Source organism: Ascaphus truei, chromosome 16, assembly GCF_040206685.1.
Source record: "Ascaphus truei isolate aAscTru1 chromosome 16, aAscTru1.hap1, whole genome shotgun sequence".
NCBI lineage: Eukaryota > Metazoa > Chordata > Amphibia > Anura > Ascaphidae > Ascaphus > Ascaphus truei.
In genome coordinates this window covers 16,898,790-16,925,758 of record NC_134498.1, presented here as the reverse complement: position 1 = coordinate 16,925,758, position 26,969 = coordinate 16,898,790, and the positions used below count along the sequence as shown (strand labels likewise).

The 26,969-nt window shown below is 43.5% G+C and overlaps 1 protein-coding gene across 6 annotated transcripts in view; it reads right to left on the bottom strand.

Annotated features, from left to right (window-relative positions):
• The window catches only part of DIAPH2 (diaphanous related formin 2), a 1,317,111-nt gene that overhangs the window by 784,671 nt on the left and 505,471 nt on the right, over positions 1-26,969 (bottom strand). For all 6 annotated transcript variants that reach the window (XM_075572809.1, XM_075572806.1, XM_075572807.1 and 3 more), the window contains one exon: positions 20,604-20,718. In XM_075572809.1, coding sequence (XP_075428924.1) covers positions 20,604-20,718 — 115 coding nt within the window. The remainder of the gene's footprint in view (positions 1-20,603; positions 20,719-26,969) is intronic.

The following is a 26,969-nucleotide window of genomic DNA, read 5'->3' as shown; positions in this document are numbered from 1 at the left end:
GGATTGGAGTCTCCAAGCAGGTATAAGGTATAAAGTGCATATAGTATAAGCGTGGGGTGGTTATATTAATATGAAAAAACCAGTCAGAGGTTAATGAGCAAATGTGGACAAGGGGCACAGGAAAATGTGACCACCGTCATACCAACTGTGACCCATATAAGTCCCAATAATGCTAACCTTACCGACTGGTATCAAATACCACCCCTTCCAGCCAGGTAGAGAACTGAAAACGTGCCCCGTGATGAACCATGAACAGCTGTCGGGTATGCCGTGGCTGGAGAAATCACGTGTATGGCGTTCCTGAGGGAGACGCCGGCTGAAGGTACCGCTGCTCCGCTGTAGGCTTGCGAGCCCACCCCTCACCTCTCCGGTGTGCTTGGTATGGGAGCTGTGCCTCTGCAAACGGCTGCGCTGGTCTGGGAGCCCACGTGATGGTGCGTGCGCACGCACAGATCGTCCTGGGGCCGCACCGAGAAGCAATCAGCTGTGCTGAGACCTGGTATCGGTGTGCGGTGTCCTCCAGCATCTAACAACTGGATACCGCCCTTCGTGGATGAATATCACCTGCTGCAAATGGTGACTCCTGTGTGCAACATTCAAAAAACGTAGCATAGAATGTAGAAAGGAAGGAATGGTCACTACTTCCTAGAGCACCAAACACAAGCGTAGTGGATTAAAAGTTCTTTATTGCAAAAAGCTGGTCATCATGAAAAAAGCTCTGATGCGTTTCATCCCATGCAAGGGACTTTATCAAAGTCTTTGATAAAGTCCCTTGCACGGGGTGAAACGCGTCAGAGCTTTTTTCATGATGACCAGCTTTTTGCAATAAAGAACTTTTAATCCACTACGCTTGTGTTTGGTGCTCTAGGAAGTAGTGACCATTCCTTCCTTTCTACATTGAGTGTTAATTAGTTGCACTTTTCGCAACGGCAACGAGGTGCGAGATCCAAGCAATATGAAAACAAAAATAAATTCCACCCATTCCTAAAATCAGAAATAGAATTTGGGTTGTATGCCAGATGGAAAAGTTAGTGAGGTTGGTTAATAACACAGGTCCTAAATTCCAAAAAGTCTGGCTACGTAGTTTAGCGCAAATAGATATCCCAGGGGTGAACAATGATACAATTATGCTTTGATAACATGGAAAAGTATTCTCCGTTGACTAGCATTTGGACACAGGGGCTTCGGAGGGATAGGACCTGATATGAGATATAGGAGAGATGGGTCACATGGGTGAGACATATACTGTATCCTAGACAAACAATGGAAGAAAGCTACATGAGGTACAGAAAAAAAGAGACTGGACAAGGGAGACTTCCCTTCCCCACCCCCCCTTTTGTGTTTTATGCTTTCTGATGTAAATGGCTATATGATATGAGATTTAAACCCCAGCTTGCCCAGCCAGAGCTGCTAATGGCACCCCATCTCTGGAAGCAAGGGATCCCCAGAGCTGAAATGAATGGGGTTCAGCTCAGGAGAGCCCCTGATTCATTTCTACGTTAAAAAAAATATTTATATATAATGTGCAAAGAAAATCCTCATTCGAATTGTTCCTTTAAAGGCTCAGTTTTCAGGGGGCATTAAAATCCTGCAGAGGGTCATAAAATGAAGAGGTGCAAGTGTACAGCAAAGTGTGATATGATCATAAAATGGAATTTAAAGACCCCTTATTCAAAAATTAGATGTGCTCCTGCTATCAAGCACTGCACTATTACTGACTTGACCCCCACCCCTTTTGTTGAGAGGGGCCAAAACCAATAGATCTCCCTATGCAGGATGACAGGGCCTCTTACTTCTGCAGACCTCCAACTTACAGAAAAATATTATGCACCAGCGCCCCAATGCAGGCCGGACCGGGCAATCTCCTGACTGTCTCCTGTCCTGTTTTTCGCTCTCTGTTTGTTTCTTTTCTCCATGACTTTCTTTTGCAAACTGATGCATTGAAGGTCTCAGGCAAATTAAAGAGGGTTCACATGTTTTGTGTGACCGTAATACAGATCGTACCTAAGGAAGCTTGAAAAATCTGGCCAGCGAGGCCGATGTTTGATCTCATTGCTTGTGTTCTTGAATTGTTTAAAGCGAAGAACTAACATTTCATCTTGTACTTTTATAACCCGAGCATGAGGTCACACATATTTATGGCAGTTAAAATTATATCCAGTTTGCCACTAAACAAAATCTGTTACTTTGAAAGCACCTTGTGTTTCAGTTTTGTCTGCAAAATAAAAATACAGCTTGTGAGCACATTCACGTCTCAGACAGGTCTGCAACCCTGCCCTTCCCCATTATCTCGTAGAATACAGCGCTAACACTGTAGCAAGGGATTCTGGGAAATGGCATGCAAATAAGCACACAGGGTCACCTTTTACTTCTTATCTATATTTACAAGTGTATGCCTGCCGTACTACACAGCGTTTCAGCACAGCCTGGGTTAAAGAAGTGCAGAGCCAATAACCCTACTCACAGACAGCTTATTTTACTTTGGGGTCTTGTTATACAGGCTTTACAGTTTTGTCGGTAAAAGGCCAGGTCAATGTTGAGATTTTAAAACATTTAACAGTGCATCGAATGTCCCCCTTTTTTAATGGAGATGAACTCTTCTCCAGTACAGGGAAGCATCTTCACAGCATATTAAATGTAGCTCAGAAGAAGAATCAGAGTGGCAGGCAGAAAGAGATCCCATGATAAGATATAATGAGAAGCGTGTTAAAGCAGAGATAAAAGATACAATAATCACTAGTTGCCTCAATGGAAATTCATAAATAGTCATCAATATATTAACCCTGCTTCTTAGTTCTTACTATACTAAATATTGACCTGAGAGAGGCGTGTGTGTTTACTCAAGTAAGTTGGACTGGGTCATTAACATGTATTATAGGCTAAAGCAGTAAAATTCAGGGCATTATTGAAATCCCCGCTCTCTGATTGGTTAAAATTCCGGGCATTATCCAATCAGTAATGGCCCGGAATTTTTGGCAGCTTTCCAAGTTTTTCAGCCAATCAGCTTTCAGGTTTCATTCACAAAGAGTGAAATTTGCACTTAGACAGGGGAGGTGATTGGACAGAAGACACCAGCAAGGCACTGACTCCTCCCCCACCCTGTCTGCAGAGAGCTCCACATGAGAGTGTGGGGAAAGGTTTGTGTGTCTGCTGAGTGTGTTTTGTGGGTGTAAAGGGGGTCAGCAGAGTGTTTTATTAGTGTGTGTCTTCTGTTGGTGTGTGTTTGTGGGTGTAGAGGGGGCAGCAGAGTCTTGTTGGTGTGTTTCTGGTGTGTGTGTGTTTTGTTGGTGTAGAGGGGGAGCTGCAGTGTGTGTGTGTCTTCAGTGTGGGTTTTGTGGTTGGAGGAGGGTGCAGAGTGTTTTGTTTGGTGTGTATATGCAGTGTGTGGGTTTACAGGGGGCTGCTGGTGTGTGTTTTGTGGATGTAGAGGGAGCAGATCCTGTTTTGTTGATTTGTGTGTATCTCTGCAGTGTGTGTTTTGTGGGTGCAGAGGGGTGGCTGCAGTGTGTGTGTGTGTGTGTCTGTCTGTGTCTGTGTCTTCTGTGTGTGGGTTTACATGGGGGCTGCAGTGGGTGTAGAGGGAGCTGCTGGTGTGTGTTTTATGGATGTAGAGGGGGCAGCATTCTGTTTTGTTGGTGTGTGTGTCTGCAGTGTGTTTTGTGGGTGTAGAGGGGAGCTGCTGTGTTTTGTGAGTGTAGAGGGTGGAGGAGGTCTGCAGTGTGTTTTGTGGGTGTAGAGGAGGGGGACTGCACAGTGTGTAGAGGGTACTGCAGAGTGTGTTTGTGTATATAGGGGGGTTGCAGAGTGTGTGTTTGTGTGTATAGCGGGGGGACTGCAGTGTGTGTGTGTGTGTGTGTGTGTGTGTGTGTGTGTGTGTGTGTGTGTGTGTGTGTGTGTGTGTGTGTGTATATAGAGGGGGCTGTGTATATGTACATTTTTTTAAATAAACTTGCAGTAAAAGCATAAGAATGTAGACAATCATGCTGATAAAAATCAATATGACTACAAAAAGTTATATTTTTTATGAAAAATTAAAAAAAAAAAAAGTCTACATTTAGCCTATTATAGTAATAATATCCTCAGAACAGGGCATTACTGGCCAATAATGCCCTGTTCTGAGGGGATTATTACTTAATTAATCAGCCGCAAGTATGTAATATGGTCACAGAAGAAGCCCTAACATCTTTATTCTGCAGATTGCCCCATCCTCCCTCAACAGTCCCTACCAATAAGTGTTCAGCCGGTCCTATTGGTGGTTTTCTTTTCTCCTTTATAAACACCAGCATAATTAGGGTCACCAACTTTCAAGCAAGTGAGAACACTAAATTGTGACTCCTGATGAGTTGAGGGCATTGAGTGATCATTTGTCCAAAGTGGTTTACTGGTGTTCACACCTTTTGTCAACCTTTTCATAAGAAGTTAAGAGTGGGCTCACCATTTCCTAAACATACAGAAGCCATCTTCATCTCAAGTCCTTACTTGCTGTCTCTCGGGAACTAAACCCATAGAGGTCTCCTCCATGTTTCCTGCTTACTGATCAAGTCTCCTCCAGCCCATCTTCCACTTTGAGGACATTCAGCACCATTAGAGCAATGCATTTAGGTAAGTAGCTGTAGTAGGGCTGATAAATTATGTGTAACATGCACTAATTGCAGATATATTATTTTCTTTAAACTCCCACTAGTTCATACAAATCAATTCAGGAAACGTGACAAGATAGAATGAAAGTAAGGGGCCATTTGGAAGGCAGATTTTGACCTCAGCAAAGAGTAAAAACTCCTTGAATATTCCTTGTTCCTATTTGATAATGAACGTATCTACTAAGATCCATATTGTATACAAAACCATCCATCCTAAGCCATGTCCACCCTGTCCACTGCTAAGACCAACCATCATTATTTCCTCGTTAGTCCTCAAGAAGACTTCCTATTATCAGGACACTTTAAGATGGATTAGGTCTACATCCTATTCATCATCGGAGCCAGGGTGAAGTACTATTCAGCATTTTTGTAGGTGAACAAAGGTAACAACTCCCCAAATAAAAACGTCCTTTGACATACATCTTTTGTGTAACACATTTTCTGTAAAATTTCCAGTAAAAAAAAAACCACATTTTATAGGATGTACAGTAACTAAAAAGTTGGTGAACAGTACACAGAAAAAAGAATGAAAAATAATCTACTGTTTAACTAAAATAATAATAATAATAATAATCATAATAATAATAAAAGGGACTCTAAAAGGGACTAGTATATGTTGACTCTCCACAGAGTTTAGCTGTAAAACGAACATTAACAGAATTTTATAGTTTCCGATACCCTATTTTGAAAAGGCAAAAATGTAAATTCCTTTCCACAGAAGTTTATCCCAAAGCTGAATTAGTGGTAAATGTCTGTTAACATGAGATAGACTCTTTAAAAAGTGTCTGCCCTTAAATGAATGGCCACAAAGGCTATTAATGGAATTTGCTATTTAGCGAATCTACCTTATAAATTTGGTGACAAATAGAGATATATAAAAAAAAAATTAAAAAAGAGGAGAGAGAGAGACAGAGAGACATAGACACAGCAGGGGAGCCTGGTTCAATTCCCGGTGTCGACTCCTTGTGACCTTGGGCAAGTCACTTTATCTCCCTGTGCCTCAGGCACCAAAAACATAGATTGTAAGCTCGACGGGGCAGGGACCTGTGCCTGCAAAATGTCTCTGTAGAGCGCTGCGTAAAACTAGCAGCGCTATCCAAGAACATGCTATTATTATCTTATACTATATTAGTGAAAGCACTGTATGCATGCCAGCCTGCCTGCCTGCTGGATGTCCGGTGTCCCTAGGGGAAATCTCATTGGTCCATTGGGCCGCCCCCGCACACCTCTCATTGGCCTGAGGCGGAGTGACGGCCCAAAGGACACACAGGGACACAAACACACACACAGGGACACACACACACACACACACACACACACACGGACACACACACACACACACACACACAGTAGGGGGGGTGTACATTAGCAGCATGTATAACCCGGGGGGGGGGGGCTCACATACCCGCCGGAGCGTCCGCCTCTTCCTCCCCGAAATCAGCCTCCACACCCGCGCGCACCTCCTCCTCTCCCCGTGTCTCCCGCGCTTTCAACCCCCCCCCCCCGGCGCCGCTACAGTCAGCGGAGGAGCGAGTGCCCGGGACACAGCGGGGGAGCGGCAACAACAAGCTGCCTCCCGCCTCAGTTCCACGTGGGAGCGGCCGGACGGGTGAGTGAGCGGCCTTCACCCACCCCTCACCCCCCTTCAAATCACCTCCCCTCCCCCCTCCCACCCCCCCGGCGCCGCTACAGTCAGCGGAGCGAGCGAGCGCCCGGGACACAGCGGGGGAGCGGCCACAACAAGCTGCCTCCCGCCTCAGATACACGTGGGAGTGGCCGGACGGGTGAGGGAGCTGCCGGACGTATGAGTGAGCGGCCGGACGTATGAGTGAGCGGCCGGACGGGTGAGGGAGCGGCCTTCACCTCCCCTCACCCCCCTTCACCTCCCCTCACCCCCCTTCACCTCACCTCCCCTCACCCACCCCTCACCTCCCCTCACTCAACTTCCCTTCCCTTCCACCTCCCTCCACCCCCCCTTCACCTCCCCTCCACCCCCCCTTCACCTCCCCTCCACCCCCCTTCACCTCCCCTTCACCCCCCCCCAACCCCCCACCTCCCCTTCACCCCCCACCTCCCCTTCACCCCCCCCCACCCCCCTTCACCTCCCCTCCACCCCCCCCCCTCCACCCCCCCTTCACCTCCCCTCCACCCCCCTTCACCTCCCCTCCACCCCCCCCTTCACCTCCCCTTCACCTCCCCTCCACCCCCCCCTTCACCTCCCCTCCACCCCCCCCCTCACCTCCCCTCCACCCCCCCCTTCACCTCCCCTCCACCCCCCCCTTCACCTCCCCTCCACCCCCCCCTTCACCTCCCCCTCCACCACCCCTTCACCTCCCCTCCACCCCCCCCTTCACCTCATGTATACACCCACACACATGTATACACACACACATGTATACACACACACACATGTATACACACACACACACACATGTGTATACACACACACATGTGTATACCAACACACATATGTGTACACACACACATGTGTACACACACACATGTGTACACACATGTGTATACACACACATGTATATACACACACATGTATACACACACATGTATACACACATACACATGTATACACACACACACACATGTATACACACACGTATACACACACACACACATGTGTATACACACACAAACATGTGTACACACACACAAATGTACACACACACACACACACACAATGTATACACACAAACATGTATACACACACACAAACATGTATACACGTGTATACACACATGTGTATACACACACACACGTATACACACACACAATATATACATACACACACACGTGTATACACACACATGTATACACACACACACGTGTATACACACACACACGTGTATACACACACACGTGTATACACACACACACGTGTATACACACACGTGTATACACACACGTGTATACACACACACACACATGTGTATACACACACACATGTGTATACACACACTTACGTGTATACACACACACGTGTATACACACACGTGTATACACATACACACACACGTGTATACACACACACGTACACATACACACACACACACATGTATACACACACACACATACAATGTATACACACAAACATGTATACACACACACACCCCAGCACCACCACATCAGCACACCGGTATCCCATGCCCCCCCAGCACACTGGCATTCTCGGCTCCCCACCATTCCCAGCCCCCATCAACACCATCAGCACCCACACATCGCCACCTTTGCACCTCCCCCATCGGCACACCCACATCCGCACCCCCACATCAGCACCAAACCCTCCCAAATCAGCACACCAATACAATCACCATCAGTACAGCCACAGCAGCACTACCACCGCACATGGGCCGTGTGGACCACCCCCCACCCAAATGCCACACCCACACCACAAACATCCCGGGCAACGCCGGGGCTCTCAGCTAGTTATATATATTGAGTAACGATTCACTGACGGCTGGAATTGGCTTTGTTATTTCGCTTTTAATATTGACAGAGAGATGGAAATAATAATAAAAATAATAATACATTGTTAGTAATAAGTGACAAATAGCTAGTCCTAAGGGGTATATATACTAAGCAGTGCTGTGCTTTACAAAACTTCCCTGGACTGGAAGACACCCAATAACCCATTTACTTGAACGGGCAGTAAGGTATCTTATGTTATAGCACTGCTTAGTAAATATATGGGCCCAAGCCTTTAAATTAGTTCTCCTCCTTAAAAAGTGATGTCTTTACAAGCAAACAACACATCCCAATTAGTTCCCCTTCTGCTGCTCAGTCCTCTCGGGGTCATAATTCCGTTCCTCTCTCATGCAAGGAAGAGTGCACGGCTATGGTCACTTCATTATATGATGAGACAAAACAGTCCCCAGAGCACAGACAAGCCTAATTGTCACGGAAACCAAAGAAACGACATGTTCTCTTCAATGATTATTACATTTGTTTAGGGAACACAAGTACATTGTTAAAGAGAATATTATAATTATTGTATTAATTAATACAAATATTATTTTCTGGCAGCATACATGTTATTCTGCTGGCACAATTACCCCCTGACACAGATAACTTGCGATGTTGGGTGCATCACGCACGAGGATTTAGTGGCTTGGCCACGATCGATATAAGAACTAACAGTGGGATATGAACCAGATTTACCGGCTTCAAATTCAGCGTTCTTACTATGTATGTTGTGTCCAGTCCACTATTCATAATAGTTTTTCATTATGAGTGCAGTAACATTTTACTGATCTATTTCTGTTTATTAGCAAAATAATTGGGAGGGGTAAAGAGTGGGTCTCCTGATGGTGCTCCATCATTTTTGTAAACACACATCTTTGGAATCCCCATATTAAACTTGTCTTTAAGTAATTACAGAGTCACGTCTTGAGTGCACTTACTCTCACAGAACCTCGGAACTGCTGACAACAACCCGAGTCTTAAATGGTGATTGATTGTTAATTATTATTCCTCATCATCCATCATCATAAGCTTTTAGAGATTCTGTCAAATTAAGTGAGGTCAGCAGACCGTATTTAATTGAGGATTACAAAAACTTGAAGATGCAGCTATTTGGTAAACAAAGCTTCAGAAAATGATCTTGTTATCAATTAGTAAAGGTTGTTTTGACCACTGTTTCTTAAATTCTGCCTAATGAAGGTGCAGTCCCATTTTCCAAGTCTAGCAAGATATACAATGTACACACACACACACACACACACACACACACACACACACACACACACACACACACACACACACACACACACACACACACACACACACACACACACACACACACATATTTTACCAGCAACATGGATGGCAAAAAAGGTGACAGCACTCAGTGATGTAAGCAAAAAGAAGTGTATTCAATAATATAATTGCACAGGTTCAACGTTTCGATCCACACAATGGGACCTTCCTCCCCCTGTTGTGTGGATCGAAACGTTGGGCCTGTATAATTATATTATTGAATACACTTCTTTTTGCTTACATCACTGAGTGCTGTCACCTTGTTTGCCATCCATGTTGCTGGTAAAGTACTGTATGCTCTATTTGTTTAATGGCCTTAGCACCAGACCATTATTTGCGCATACAGGAGTGCCAGTGACTGTACAGTATATACATTATACATACATACATATATACATATATATATATATATACACACAGCTCAACCCTGTGCGGTGTGAGCGTGGCCACCTTTTCTCTTAAATCCATTTTTACATGGAACCCTTAAGCCAATGCACTCTGTTTTAAACACAGCCTGGGATCAGATGCAAAGCCAGTTAACCCACTCAAAGACAGGTTTTTTTTGTTTTGAAAATGATTTTATTATGCAGTGAATATTTACAACAAATCATAACAATACATAAATCATTTTCAAAAGAAAAAAAAACTGCAACGTGAACAACGGCGCAGTGCATAACCCATACATCTCTCATACATCTCTCATACATCTTTCATACATCTCTCATACATTTACTTTTATTAATAATTTCCCAAAAGTAAAAAAAAACTGTGACGTGCACAATGGCATAGTGCACTACTTATACATACGTCATGCATTTAGTTCAATACATGTCATACATACATATTCTCCGACTTTATTGCACAGAAAAAACTTTTGGGAGGGGGGGGGGGGGGTGTCGAGCCCTCCTCCTAAGGGCCGTCAATGATGGAATAGTCTTTGAGCTGGCTGTGAATCAGCCTGTGACAGTCCTGTACCGATAGCCTCTTCTTCCCCTTGGTCAAACGTTCCCTGGCGAATAGCAAAACGTTCTTGAAACAACACATTAAACGCCAAACGGTTTTGATTTCGTCCTCTGTGTGTGTGTGTTCCTGAAAAATGTCAGTGGAACACCGAATAGTACGTAATGTACTCCCTTTGTATACTTTCCCTTAGTTCAGCGTCCAGAGTCACATCAAGGTCTGCGCAAAGGGGCAGTCCCAGACAGACAGCGGTTTTGACCTGTTGGGTCTCATCAGTGTGAGTGAGGTTGGTTGTACTGGCTTTGCAATTTAAGACTTGGGTAGGTTTTCACCAAACATTATTTAGGTCATGGTGGGTAAAAAGGTGACTGAAAACCCTCCACCTTATAGCATAAAGCAAATAAAAATATTACTTGTGTGCACATTCACGTCTTAGACAAGTCTGCAACCGTGCCTTTCACCATTATCACCTAACATACAGTACTTCCACTGCAGCAAGGGATTCTGGGAAATGACAGACAGGGTTGAGACCTGTCTAAGACATGTTTTTCAGTCACATTTTCACCCACCATAATCTAAATTATATGTATATATGCAGTGCTCGACAAACCCGGTCGCCAGCTCGCCAGCTGCGATCGGATATTGGCTCTTGGCCAGTAACCTTTCCCCTGCTCTGCAAAAAAAAAATCCCCTGCTCGAGAAAAAAAAAAAAAATTGAAGAAAAAAAAATCGTAGCTGATTGGCTGTGACGCGGGATGGAGTTGCCAGGACTTCAAACCGCCCTTTGTGCACGGGTAAGTAATGGGGGGGGGGGGGCAGTGAGTGCGTGCATGTGCGTCTGCTGCTCCTCCCCTTCCTCCTCCTCCTCATATCCTCCTGTATAATTGTGTCAGCTCCTATAATTTACAATTTAAGGATCCGGTCATGGAGGAGTTTGGACAGATGCTTCAGGTGGGGGGAATATAATACACGTTAAATATTTATATACAGTATACACTGATACATCCCCCCCTCCCGCGCGGGTCACATACTGTAGTAGCCGGGGTGTTTCTCTCCCCCCCCCCCCCTCCTTCCAGTGTTCCCGGTGCCCGCGCGGGTCACATACTGTAGTAGCCGGGGTGTTTCTCTCCCCCCCCCTCCTTCCAGTGTTCCCGCTGCCCGCGCGGGTCACATACTGAGGTAGCGGGCTGTTTCTCCCCCCCGCTCCCCTCCAGTGTTCCCGCTGCCCGCGCGGGTCACATACTGAGGTAACGGGCTGTTTCTCCCCCCCCCTCCCCTCCAGTGTTCCCGCTGCCCGCCCGGGTCACATACTGAGGTAGCGGGCTGTTTCTCCCCCCCCCCTCCCCTCCAGTGTTCCTGCTGCCCGCTCGGGTCACATACTGAGGTAGCGGGCTGTTTCTCCCCCCCCCCTCCCCTCCAGTGTTCCCGCTGCCCGCGCGGGTCACATACTGAGGTAGCGGGCTGTTTCTCCCCCCCCCCTCCCCTCCAGTGTTCCCGCTGCCCGCGCGGCTCACATACTGAGGTAGCAGGCTGTTTCTCCCCCCCCTCCCTTCCGGTGTTCCCGCTGCTCGCGCGGGTCACATACTGAGGTAGCGGGCTGTTTCTCCCCCCCCCTCCCCTCCGGTGTTCCCGCTGCTCCTGTTGCTATGTTGGTATGAGCGCTTTGGTTTCTAGAGCGCAGAGTGCCGCGGGTCACATACTGAGGTAGCGGGGTGTTTCTCTCCCCCTCCCCTCCGGTGTTCCCGCTGCTCGCGCGAGTCACATACTGAGGTAGCGGGCTGTTTCTCCCCCCCCCCCTCCCCTCCGGTGTTCCCCCTGCTCGCGTGGGTCACATACTGAGGTAGCGGGGTGTTTCTCCCCCCCCCTCCCCTCCGGTGTTCCCGCTGCTCGCGCGGGTCACATACTGAGGTAGCGGGCTGTTTCTCCCCCCCCTCCCCTCCGGTGTTCCCGCTGCTCGCGCGGGTCACATACTGAGGTAGCGGGCTGTTTCTCCCCCCCCCCTCCCCTCCGGTGTTCCCCCTGCTCGCGCGGGTCACATACTGAGGTAGCGGGGTGTTTCTCCCCCCCCCTCCCCTCCGGTGTTCCCGCTGCTCGCGCGGGTCACATACTGAGGTAGCGGGCTGTTTCTCCTCCCCTCCCCTCCCCTCCCCTCCTCTCCGGTGTTCCCGCTGCCCGCGCGGGTCACATACTGAGGTAGCGGGCTGTTTCTCTCCCCCCCTCCCCTCCGGTGTTCCCGCTGCCCGCGCGGGTCTGAAGATATTGCAGTTGCCGGTGTTTCTCTCCCCTCGGTGCTCCCGCTGCTGGCGCGGGGCGGGAGGAAGTAGCGGGATGTTTCTCTCTCTACCCCCCCCCCCTCTCCCCTCCGGCGCATGTCCCTTCCCGTGTGTGTGTGTGTGTGTGTGTGTGTGTGTGTGTGTGTGTGTGTGTGTGTGTGTACGGGTATGAGAGATTGAGTGTGTGTGTGTGTGTGTGTATGGGAGAGAGATTGTGTGTGTGTGTGTGTGTGTGTGTGTGTGTGTGTGTGTGTGTGTGTGTGTTGTGTGTGTATGGGAGAGAGAGATTGTGTGTGTGTGTGTGTGTGTGTGTGTGCAGGACACAGAGGTAACCCCCCAGTCAGTCACCCCCACCCAGTCAGTCACCCCCCCCACCCAGTCAGTCACCCCCCCCACAGTCATCCCACCCCCCAGTCAGTCAGTTACCCCCCCCAGTTAGTTACCCCCCCCAATCAGTTACCCCCCCAGTCAGTTACCCCCCGTCAGTCAGTTCCCCCCCCCGTCAGTCAGTTTCCCCCCCCCGTCAGTCAGTTTTCCTCCCTCTCTGTCTCTCCCCCTCTCTGTCTCTCCCCCCTCTCTATCTCACCCCCCCTCTCTGTCTCTCCCCCCCCACCTCTCTATCTCTCCCCCCCACCTCTCTGTCTCTCCCCCCACCTCTCTGTCTCTCCCTACCTCTCTGTCTCTCCACCCCCTCTCTCTCTCTGTCTCTCCCCTCTCTGTCTCTCCCCCTCTCCCCCTCTCTGTCTCTCCCCTTTCTGTCTCTCCCCTCTGTCTCTCTGTCTCTCCCCTCTCTGTCTCTCCCCTCTCTGTCTCTCCCCTCTCTGTCTCTCCCCTCTCTGTCTCTCCCCTCTCTGTCTCTCCCCTCTCTGTCTCTCTGTCTCTCCCCTCTCTGTCTCTCCCCTCTCTGTCTCTCCCCTCTCTGTCTCTCTCTCTCTCGCTCTCTCTCCCTTCTCTGTCTCTTCACTCTCCCTTCTCTGTCCTCTCCCTTCTCTGTCTCTTCGCTCTCCCCTCTCTGTCTCTTCGCTCTTCCCTCTCTGTCTCTTCGCTCTCCCCTCTCTGTGTCTTCGCTCTTCCCTCTCTGTCTCTTCGCTCTTCCCTCTCTGTCTCTTCGCTCTTCCCTCTCTCCCCTCTCTGTCTCTCTCTCCCCTCTCTATCTCTCTCTCCCCTCTCTGTCTCTCTCTCCCCTCTCTGTCTCTCTCTCCCCTCTCTGTCTCTCTCTCCCCTCTCTGTCTCTCTCTCCCCTCTCTGTCTCTCTCTCCCCTCTCTGTCTCTCTCTCCCCTCTCTGTCTCTCTCTCCCCTCTCTGTCTCTCTCTCCCCTCTCTGTCTCTCTCTCCCCTCTCTGTCTCTCTCTCCCCTCTCTGTCTCTCTCTCCCCCTCTCTGTCTCTTCGCTCTTCCCTCTCTCCCCTCTCTGTCTCTCTCTCCCCTCTCTGTCTCTCTCTCCCCTCTCTGTCTCTCTCTCCCCTCTCTGTCTCTCTCTCCCCTCTCTGTCTCTCTCTCCCCTCTCTGTCTCTCTCTCCCCTCTCTGTCTCTCTCTCCCCTCTCTGTCTCTCTCTCCCCTCTCTGTCTCTCTCTCCCCTCTCTGTCTCTCTCTCCCCTCTCTGTCTCTCTCTCCCCTCTCTGTCTCTCTCTCCCCTCTCTGTCTCTCTCTCCCCTCTCTGTCTCTCTCTCACTCTCTGCCGCACACTCTCGATCTGGATATCTTATTTACCCTGTATATATTAACTTCCCTATACTACACCGAAATAACCTATACTGCTTTCTTCCAGATCTGACTCAAGCTTCACACGGAATCCCCCCTAACCCAGAAGACAGGTATAACATTGCGGGAATGAGGGTACCTGGACATTGAAGAACTGCGGATCAGGTAAGATCCCATGCGGGATTGCTGCTTTAAATATTGTGAAGCGGGGGCATCCAGACACTGGTTAAGGGGTGCAGGAAAATAATCATTCACATCTGGCTTTTTTTTCTAGATCCGACATTTACACACACACACACACACACACACACACACACACACACACACACACACACACACACACACACACACACACACACACACACACACACACACACACACACACACACACACACACACACACACACACGTAACAAAGACTAATTGTAGTATAATGTAATATAGTAAATAAACTTATGTCAAAAACTAATGTTCTTACTAGGAATTTATTCAATTTATTTTATTTATGTATTTTTTTTAAGCGGGGGCGGGGTTGGGGGCGGGGTTGGGGGCGGGACTAGGTGGCGAGTAGATTTTTTGGTGCGGCGAGTAGATTTTTGGGTGATTTGTCAAGCACTGTATATATGTATATATGAGTGAAAAAGATAAAAAGTAACCCGTAAGGGAGCACTCAGGTATGCAATTGATGTATTTAGTTTATTTAATTTGACACAGTGCAAAAAGGGATAGATAAACAGTAAATGATTAAAAACACTTAAAAAATAGACATGGACCCCTGTCACGGGTGCTACCCTTAAATACAAGTGAACAACACTATGGAACGGTTAAAATCGTCAACCATAAGCATGAAAAGGATAGTGACTCAGAAAACACCAGGGTAAATCAAAATGTCACAGCAGGTTAATGGGTTCTCAGGCACCTATACAAAGCTAAGTTATACACACTATACACCAAAAAATGGACTAATCAAAATATTAATGACAGTCTCGAAGCGTCCCACATCTACATGAACATACAGTGTATATGGTTAATACCAGCAGAATAAGTATGTCACTTGTAGGAACAGGTGGTGAGATGAATAAATGACCCTAAATGTCTAGAGCAGTAGAGTGTGTTAATAGCATATAAAGGAAAATGCCTGATAAACGCCTATTGAATAACCTGGTGTTTGAAGTCAGTGTCCCTAATGAAAATAAAGAATAAATTGTCACAGTCCAAAAAAATTTTGTTGCACAGGTTCAGGGTAGCATAATTACGTCAAAGTCTCTGGACGAAACGCGTCGGAGTGGGGGTGCTAGACAGGACCCCTGACCCATGGCTCACGTAATTATGCTACCCTGAACCTGTGCAACAAAATTTTTTTGGACTGTGACAATTTATTCTTTATTTTCATTAGGGACACTGACTTCAAACACCAGGTTATTCAATAGGCGTTTATCAGGCATTTTCCTTTATATGCTATTAACACACTCTACTGCTCTAGACATTTAGGGTCATTTATTCATCTCACCACCTGTTCCTACAAGTGACATACTTATTCTGCTGGTATTAACCATATACACTGTATGTTCATGTAGATGTGGGACGCTTCGAGACTGTCATTAATATTTTGATTAGTCCATTTTTTGGTGTATAGTGTGTATAACTTAGCTTTGTATAGGTGCCTGAGAACCCATTAACCTGCTGTGACATTTTGATTTACCCTAGTGTTTTCTGAGTCACTATCCTTTTCATGCTTATGGTTGACGATTTTAACCGTTCCATAGTGTTGTTCACTTGTATTTAAGGGTAGCACCCGTGACAGGGGTCCATGTCTATTTTTTAAGTGTTTTTAATCATTTACTGTTTATCTATCCCTTTTTGCACTGTGTCAAATTAAATAAACTAAATACATCAATTGCATACCTGAGTGCTCCCTTACGGGTTACTTTTTCTCTTTTTCACTCATATTACCCACAACCCGTGAGCACCGCCAAACCTTACTTATGAAAAGTTAATAATTTATTTTCTTTGGCTTATGGTGGCGTGAATTTTGCATAAGTAGATGCGAGGTTTTTCTTTCCCACCCCTCCCCCCGCCTTTCCCCCATTTTTTGGAATATGTATATATGAATATACATATACAGTATACATATATACACAAGTGTGTATAAATATAATTTTTTAAGAATATATAAATACTTTCAAATTAATGTGAAATCTTATACGTCACTAAATAACTATTACTAAAATAGAACAAATAGACACATTTATGTATTGTGTAAAAAAAAGCTATGTAAAAATACTCAAAACACCTTCTGTGCAATAAAATGAATATATATATATATATATATATATATATATATATATATATATATAAAATATATATATATATATATATGTACACATACATACACGCACAATAATATTTATGTTCAACAAATGTGTCAACTCTGAAGAAGTCAAAGACTTGGTCTACCTTGACTGGCAAGCAACAGTGGATGGGAACCTTTCAAATGAAATCAATAGGGGAAGGAAGCTGAGACAGGGCACATTTGGAAGAAACAAGACACTCTTTCAAGGGAATCTTCCACTGCGCCTCAAGAGGAAAGTTTATTCTGCCTGTGAAAACTTATGGATGTGAAACTTGGACCCTAACTACAAAGATGATTCAGAAGCCTCAGACCACTCAAATAAGTATGGAGAGATGCATGCTGGGTAACAACAAAAGAGACAGGAAAAAGAATGAATGGCTTCAAAACCAAACAAAAGTATGTGACATCATCACAAGGGTGAAGTAATTAAAAGGGCAGTGTTCCGGACAACTCACAAGAAGAAATGACCATCATTGGACAAAGATGGTTCTCAACTAGATTCTAAGAGATGTTAAGACTAAGATGATGACCAAAAGTAAGATGGGGGGAATGAAATCCAACCATTTGTTGGAGTAACATAAAGGAGAGGATTGTAATCAGAAGACCAGGAAATCATTGGGAAGGCCTTCACCCAGCATTGTGATTACAAATAATTATGATTTTCTAAATAATGTTTAACACAGCCCTGATTACTTCCAATTAGGCACTGCTGTTGCATACTTTCCTCAATTAGGCAAGAGCCTTTAATAGCCCTTATTAACATGTGTAGATGGTTACATTTGCAGTTATACACTGGACACTTAGAATATCCCATCTAAACTCAAATACTCAAAATGTATGGTATTCAGTGGCATACTGTATATAGTAACTGGTATGTGATGAAAATGTGGCCAATTTAATGGATGTCTCAAAATGTCTTAGTTTTGCTGCACCCACTCTCCTGTGTTTGATCAACCTTATAATAGCATAAGCTGTAGGTGCCACTAACTCAATTAACTTAAGCTGTACTCATAAACATGCTGAATGAATGTTACGTGCTTATAACATAATGTGGGTAAAACTAAAATTAGCATACTTACTCAGAAGTCTTTGCCCCTTTAAAAAAAATATATTCTTTCTATATAAATATCTAAGGAGTAAACTATCAAATAGAACAAAATGTGAACAGAGAGAAACTATTAAAATTCTACTGACATCAATCTTATTTCAACTGTATGGTACTCTCTGCTACCAAATTGTTTTTCTATTGCACAGTTCTGTGTTGCATGGTCAATTGATGACTGCATTCCATTTGGCTTTCCAGAATGAAGAATACAAGCTATTTAACAGAGAAAAAGAAGGGAGTAAAGTAAACATAAATTGGACAAGAAAGATTCAGTAGGGAAGAGAAATCCCCCTCCATACCTAAAAGTATATATTCAAGGCACGACTATGCTATGCATCAATTATTCTGCAGGTAATGGCAACTAATCGTGGCTCAATAGGTTCAGCCCTAAAGCATTATAAATGTTTACAAGATTCTCTTTAAGATTGGCCATTATTTTATAAAGTATATCGTTTGGAAAGTCACACTGTAGTCAATGGTCCTTTTCGTGTGATCGCGTCAGAGCAGCGCTATTACATTTTATAGAATAAGAGCCATAATCCAAATTCAACGTCAGAGGAAATTAATTTAAGAGGACTGTTGAAAGAACCATAACAAATATTTCCACAGCTACTATTGAAGAACACTTTTAGACTGATGCATCCTAATATGACTTTCACCTAAAACATAATGAGTGTATCTTATTGTGCCTCACTTTTCACAATTCAGACTGGTCATTCAATTCACACACAATACAGTAGCTCAAAAGTAGATGTGAGCTGAAAATCAGCACCATGGATAGTGACTTAGCTGGCGTTTGAAATATTTTTGGACGAAAACCACATGTACTGTACATTAAAAAAAATTACAAAAACATCTGATTCAGATAATTTTAGAATTGCCTTCTATGCACCATCACCTTAACATTAGTTATCTGCATCTATGTATTCATCTTCATTGCACCCGATACTGACACAAAAGGTGCCATTTTTTTTTTACAGTAGCAAACTGAACTTTTCTGATATGGCTTTTGTTCTGAATACTGTTGAAACCCCATCTGAAGCATATACATTAACATATTCCTTTTTTCTATAACCATTATATTTTAAGGTATTTAAAAAAAAATGTAATTACAAGTTTTACCTGATAACAAATACAGCTAAAAAGGACCCTGCTTTTAATTAGCCCCAGTCTAGTACATGTTGTGCTGGAAGCTATTAGTAACGCACAGTCTTGATGTCCCTCTCTCTGCACACAAGGCAGGGAGACTACATGTTGGTAATAAAAGGGTTTCCCATGGTTATACATCCAACTGTATTTTTTAAAATTATTTCAGAATCACATGAAACAAGTGGATTAACAAAAATGAGAATTTGCCAACTTTATAATTTATGATGCCACACTTGTTTTATGCTGTTTTTCTATGTGACTGCGTTAAAATTCTTGAAACAAATGACAAAGAGAAATTGTGATTTATGATAGAACTTAACCTCCCACATTTAAGTGCCACTGGCATCATTTTGATAACAAAAACGCAGATTTACAGTATATCTGTTCATGAGTGAGTACCTAGGTTTTTATATCCAGTTGAAATGCTACATAGAACTCAACAAGGAGTAAAAAAGCAGGAACACACAAACCACTCGGCATCTAATTCAGACTGTTCATTCAATTCACATACTGTACAGTACAGTAGCTCCAAAGTAGATACAGTCCAGTATGAGCAGAAAATCAGCACCTTTGTGATTTAAACACTGGATTTAATATGGGTAAAGATATATGCTTCAAAACGGCCGTTTGGATTATTTTCAGACAATGGGGGATTCCTCAAAAAAAAAAAACCCCAAACGTCTGCTTTGGAGCATATAGAATTACCCTCTATGTACTGTATCATCCCCTAAACATTAGTGCAATGTATTTTATCTCATATTGTGTTTCAATATATCTACAACAGACTGCATCTAGGTATTAATCTTCATTGCACCATTTTCTTGTACATCTGCAACAATATCTGGGATTTATGGAACAAGTGGGGGGGGGGGGGCTTGGGAGGCATTTTCTGCATTTGTTTCCTCCAGCACCTTAAAGGTGGCGTGGGCAGGGTCTTACCCCACAATATCACAAAAATATGCACAGTTCTACCACATATGGTCTGAATCATGGAAAGAAAATGCTAATTTACTTAGACGCAAAAGCTTCAGAACAGAGTCACTGATTCATAAACCCAAATGTCCATAGAGAAATGTTCTCTCCTTAGAGAATTAGTTAACTTTGTATCGAGTTAGACATACATTTTACTAAACAAAACGGGTGCACATTTGCAACATTGCTGAGCTTGAATTGGCATATAACAGACCAGATAGCCATGGACCAGTTCAATTTTCTTTAAAAATTGCATTCCAGAATGGTCAGTTTGACACATTTTACGAACTTTACGTTAACTGATTGTTTGCCAGACTATTAATGCTGTGCTAATACCAGAATAAGGTCTGATTTACTACAGTGATTCCGAACCACTGATACATAGATTAACAGTGGTGCCCATACTGCTCTGTGTATGTCACTTGTAGAAATTCTGCGTTCATCTCTTCCCTTATATACAGTAGTAGCAGGAGATGCTGGGAGAGGTAGTCCTGTAAGTTACTTGATATTATTTCATAAATAGAACAGAACTATTTATTCTTGAGGTCCATAATGAATATTTAAACCAGTGGTCAACATGTAGAAGTTTGGAAACCACTGGTTCACTAAATATGTTCAATTAAATAGCTGTATAAATCTACAAAGAACATGTTTATCTTGTTTATAAAAACGTATTTCCTTACCTTTCATGTGTGTGGCAAAAGTCTGGGTCAATCTTGAAAATAGATCAGGGTGTTCAAATGTATCTTCTTTAGCCTTTACCCAGATGCAAGTCTCTGACAGTTCTTGTGGTTCCACCTAAATCAAAATAAATAGATTCAACATCCTGTGAAATAAACCTCCTAGGAAATATTTCGACGTAAAATAAGATCAGTCAGAATAGCATTAGTAAGTTAATTTCTGTTTGGGAAGGAAAACGTACTTCACATTCAGAATAAGTGCTGCATTTTAAGTGAAAAAAGGTATCTCCATTCTCTCAACAGTGACACAAAATGAGAGATTTTCCATGATTCTTACTTTCTGAGAATGAATCTATCAAACTGACCCTCAATTTCACCGTGCAGATGAAGCCGACGTTACCGCCGTACTGTATTTACCATGTTGCATTAACGCTGGCATATTATTGAGCAATACGACAACTGAAAACAACCGTTAAGGAGATAAAGCCTGTGTTGTTTAATGCGTCAGTTCATGTTAATGAGGGAAATAACATATCCTACATCTGTAAACACATTTTAGTTAATTATATCTAACACTTTTTATGCTCTCTACATTTATCTTCACCCTATTTTTGAGCCTTGTTTTAGTGCGATGCAAACTGTCAGGGTTTTTGCCAGAATTAGGTGTGTGTGCGGATTCTAGTTCTAACAAATCAATGAGAAAATTTGACTGCAACATATATACGTTACTGTAATAACTCCACAAGTGCCAAACTGGCAAATCCCGACTCTTATTCACAAGCTCCAACCTTCTCCAGCTGGAAGCAGTCAGAGGCCTCCATTTTAATAAGGAAAAACTATTCTGCAGACACACACACACACACACACGTCTCTCCTATATAGGCAAATCATGCAAGTGATTAGGATTCAAATTAATTATGGATGGTCTCTGTTCAAAAGGGGTAATTAATATTATTAGCATGTATTTTTCATATAATATATATTCAAGGCAATTCAATGAAATCAAAGAGCTAATTACTTAAACTAGAAGCAATGATTGTAATAAGAACAGGAAATAGTTTATGTACATGACAGTTGCATGCATCTCTAGGGTCATTATCGCTCATTACAGCTATTCAGTTCAATGGCTCGGTGAGTGACCAAGGCCACCCACCAGTAAAACAAAAAGAATCACTCCTTCACCACCACGGTTTCTGATTTGTATGACTGTCATATAAAGAGGCAGCAGATAACTTTGTCTGAACAGACTAGCACAAACAGTACCAAACTTGAATACATATCTGAGGACATTGCAGAACTATTTACATTATACATACTGAATCTTATGGAACATGTACGGTTAGTGCAGTTTGCCTCATACAATGCACACCCACTTGATACATTTTATCTACAGTACACCAGAAGGATGAATGGTAGAGATGACTTTAACAGGCTTTTAACCTTGAAATATCAAGAGCTTATGAGCTGATGTCATAGACAGTGAAATATAGATAATATATTCGATTGGTATAGAAAATGTAAAGCGTTTCTTGATTAGTGATAAAACATGTAAAGTAGATCAGATTAAAAGCCTGGGGCAATAATTGTTGTTTCCAACTGAGACCAAAAGGAGATTTACCAAATAACGTTATAATGTCTGAGTGGGGTACACCTCTGTGGCTTAACCTACGCTATCGGTACAGCAAATGTAAGAAAGGCAAAAAGCTGGATACATCTGAAGCAGCTGCAAGCAGAGAATGCTGCAATGCATCAAAACAAACTTTTCCTGTGCACTTTTCCATCTTCCCTGAAAGGTTTGTGGTGTGTGTGTGTGTGTGTGTGTGTGTGTGTGTGTGTGTGTGTGTGTGTGTGTGTGTGTGTGTGTGTGTGTGTGTGTGTGTGTGTGTGTGTGTGTGTGTGTGTGTGTGTGTGTGTGTGTGTGTGTGTGTGTGTAAAATGGTTCTGTATAGGCTCTGTGAATGGCTTTAGTACCTGTTCTTACTTGGCTATACCTATACATGTGTGTTTTATGGGGATCACAGTGTGTGTGTGTGTGTGTGTTTATACAGTATATGTGTGCATTTTAGGTGTGTGTGTGTTTAATGTGTATATATATATATATATATATATATATATATATATATATATATGTGTGTAGTTTAGGTATTTGTGTGTGTGTGTGTGTGTGTGTGTATTTCAGGTGTTTATATATGCGTGCAATTTAGGTACAGTATGTGTGGGTTGGTGTATTTCAGGTGTTTATACTGTATATGTGTATTTTAGGTATGTGTGTGTGTGTGTGTTTGTGTGTGTGGGTGTGTTACTGTAACTATGTGTTTGTATATATTCTTGTATGGGTTTGAGAGGCTCACTTTGTGAGATTGTTATTATGTGCATGTGTTACCTGTTTGTGTTTGAGATATTATACTGTATGCGTGTATTTGTGAGAAATATTTCTGTGTGTATTGAAGGTGGTATATTGTGTTCAATGAGTGAATGTTGAAGTGGGCTGTGTGTGAATCTGCTAGCATTTCCCAATGTATACTGCGCATTTTCCAATGTATATAAACCTTTATAGTGCTGAGGTCGGGCAACACAAGAACGCCAAATGACCTCCGGCAAACACAAGCAAATGCCCACGATGTACCTGGTACATCCTCCAAACCCCTGGTGCTCCAAGTCAGGCCATGCACGTCTTTAGGGCCTCATAAGGGTCAAGGTTTTATTGACCCTAATACTGCGAGTGTAGAAATGACCAGGCAGCACTGGGTTAAACATCATCTCTTCTGTTTACAAAACACTGTCGCAAGGGCTTTTAAAAATAAGCCCAGTCCTTTTATAGATACTGCAGAGAGATCCACTAATGGAAATCTAAAGGCTGTACAATATTATTGTGCCAATGTCAGCCTAAGAAGTGCTCTTTGCAGAGGTTGTCAGCGTATGAAAGAAAAAAGAAAGTTTTAATTAAATATCATTCACTTTGCATGACTGGTAGATATGCACTTAGTCAATAACAGCAGTAGAGAAATTTCACATTTGCCCATCAAGATTTTCCCATAACGCAGACACAGATAATGAATCACGCTATGAAAACCTCTCCAGCGTGTCGCTTTCAGTGGTTGGGTGGGAGTGCACGTGCGATTGATTTTTCCTCATCCCTTAGTAAAACAGCATACCCCTGACATTTAGTAACTGGTACATAATTGTGGCTGTTACGCTCTTGCTGTCAATAATTTCTTTTGGGGGGGCTGAGACCTATTTGGGGTAATAGTGAAAGGGACAATGAAATGCACTTAAATGTGCTCAGAGCGCCAATTTCTAGCAAAGGGACTTGCAATGATGCTGGATGTGAAATCAGTTTTAAAGCAGTAGTTGGTGTTTAGAGTCCTTGACAATGAACAGTGGAAATGAGTGAACCCAATACCGCAGCAAGCGTTCCACAGATTACAGCACCAGTGCGGCCATTATGTGGCGAGAAAGAGCAAACTGTATTATTGTCACATTTAGTACTGTTTCATTCTCTTTGAAATGTTGACAGGGTATTGTAGTCTCACTCCTCAAGGGCCACTGACAGGTCAGTTTTCAAGGATATCCATGCTTCAGCACAGGTGGCTATGCCTGATTCCAGAGATACTTACCGGTGAAGTTACTGGGTTTAAATCTCCCTGCAGGGGAAACAAAATGGCTGGGTAATGGTGAGTCAAGGGGATGCCGCCCACAACATAATTATTGGTGACTTCCTACTGGACGGCATTTTATACCCCCTTTAAAGACCAGTAAGTATTGTGGGAATCGGGGTGACCCTGAAGCTGAAACTAAAGTGGTTTAGCTCTGGGGGGGCCCCCTGGTTGCAATCTGGTGAGAAAAATGGGGGTTAGATGGGGTGTAAAGCTCCTTTAAAGAAGCAATCCATGCAGCACTGTGTATTTCTTTTTCCATATACTGTGTGTTTGTACTTCATTGATATAATTAACATGTACAGTATGCATTCAATATGTAATATACTGTGCGAATGACTACTGTATTTGTAATTGTAAACACAACCACGTGTATGTAAACACACACACACAAACACACAAACAAGGAGAACTGCGGCAAAACCAATTCAAGGGTTATGTTGCCTGGGGGGCTTAAGAAAAAGTCATATAGGGGGAAAAAATCAGGTATTCATAGGACTTATAAAAATAAAAAAAAGTATAAAGTTCTTATTAAAGGTTTAATATTTCAGTTTAACCTGGAAAAAGGTTCAAGGTTGAAGCAAAACATCAAAACGTTGACCGTTTAAAGCGGCAATCCTAGAGGCCTTTATTTTTATTTCATTTCTTTTACATAGGGCAAGCAGAGAATAAACTCCAAAGACCGATGCTCCAAAATGTGTGCAAACAGATTCTACAATATCCACAATAAAGATAATGAAATGAAATGAGCGCTGCTGATCAGTTTCCTAAATCCTAGAGACATAAACCGGGGAGTAGGACCGTGCACCCGGGACTCAGCATCAGGACGGGGCCACAGTATGGTAAGGAGACAAGCACACCGTGGAGCCGTGTTCCTGCACAGAACCATGCGACTGGCAAACCACAGCTAATCTCCGCCACTACCCTCACGCATCCCGGCGTCCCATGCACAGCCACGCAACGCTGCAAGGAGTGAGTTCTCACAAACTTGACTCATCGAGTTCAATCCTCAAACACTGTAGGTGGGAAATCAATCAGGTTTAGAGCGTGCTCCAGCCGGATAATCAGGTAAGCAGGAAGGTATTTGCTTTGGGCGGTTCACAGCTCACCGTGGGGGTACAATCAAATGTGTCCAAATGTGTTTGACAAAGTCCTATTTGTTGGACGAAACGCGTCAGAGCTACTCTGTGGCAGAATGGTTTCTACATGCACTGAATAAACAGCCTTTTTTCTAATTGCGTTTGGACACATTTGATTGTACCCCCACAGTGAGCTGTGAACCGCCCAAAGCAAATACCTTATTTCTTTCACATAGGATTGAAGCAGGGGGTCTTCAGAGATGAACCCCATTAATTTCATATCCGGGGACTCCTGGGTTCTGGAGATACGGGCCTCAGTAGGGGGTGCCGGTAGCTGCTTCGGCTCGGCTAGGTGGCTTATGTAATGGCCGCTTTTCAAAGCTCCTGCGGCCTGAGGGTCAATAGGAACAGTGACATCACCCAGTGCGGCTACACGTTGACCTGCGTGACCAGGGGATTAAAACTCCACCGAGATACCGGCACCCCAAGTAGGGAAGTAGGGGGTCCCCGGAGCTGGGATTAAGCTAAGAGAACCTCCTGCTTCTAACCAAGATTGCTTGGATTTCTCCTTATACACACACACACACACACACACACACACACACACACACACACACACACACACACACACAATATTATTTCAAAGCCAGTACAATCAACCTCACCCTTATGAGACCCACAATCACATCTAATCTCATGCTATGCTTAAAAGCTGTGTAAACAGCAGAGCATTTGCTTAAAAGGGTTCCATGTAAAAATGAATTTCAGGCAAAAGGTGACACATTGTGTGCTCATTTGCATGTCATTTCCTAGAATCCCTTGCTGCAGTGGAAGCACTGTATGCTAGGTGATAATGGTGAAAGGCAGGGTTGCAGACTTGCCTAAGACATGTGAATGTGCTCACAAGTGATATTCTTTATTGGTGGAGGTTTTTTGTCGCCTTTTTCACCCACCATAACTTAAAAAAAAAAATATATATACACACACACAAACGATATCCGCAGCATTCCAAAAATTGAATATACAAAAAATATCTCACATATACTTATTTAAAGCAGCACAATCTGCGCACACAAAAAGATGTGCAGCAAGATTTTGGGATTACTGCCTTTTATCAAGCTACATACTATATATACCATGCATATATTCACACGGCATGTGCCCTAGGTCATCTCACAACCATTTTATACACGTCCTGGCAATATTTAAAAAAAAAAAATTATAATTATAATAGGCACATCTTACATATCATATATATATATATATATATATGATATGTAAGATGTGCCTATTATAATTATAATTTTTTTTTTTTAAATATTGCCAGGACGTGTATAAAATGGTTGTGAGATGACCTAGGGCACATGCCGTGTGAATATATGCATGGTATATATAGTATGTAGCTTGATAAAAGGCAGTAATCCCAAAATCTTGCTGCACATCTTTTTGTGTGCGCAGATTGTGCTGCTTTAAATAAGTATATGTGAGATATTTTTTGTATATTCAATTTTTGGAATGCTGCGGATATCGTTTGTGTGTGTGTATATATGATTTTTTAAATGAAAATTGCCAAAATGCATAAGTTTTACTGCATCAAATTGTATTCTAGTTTTTGACAGTTTTCATGACGAAAT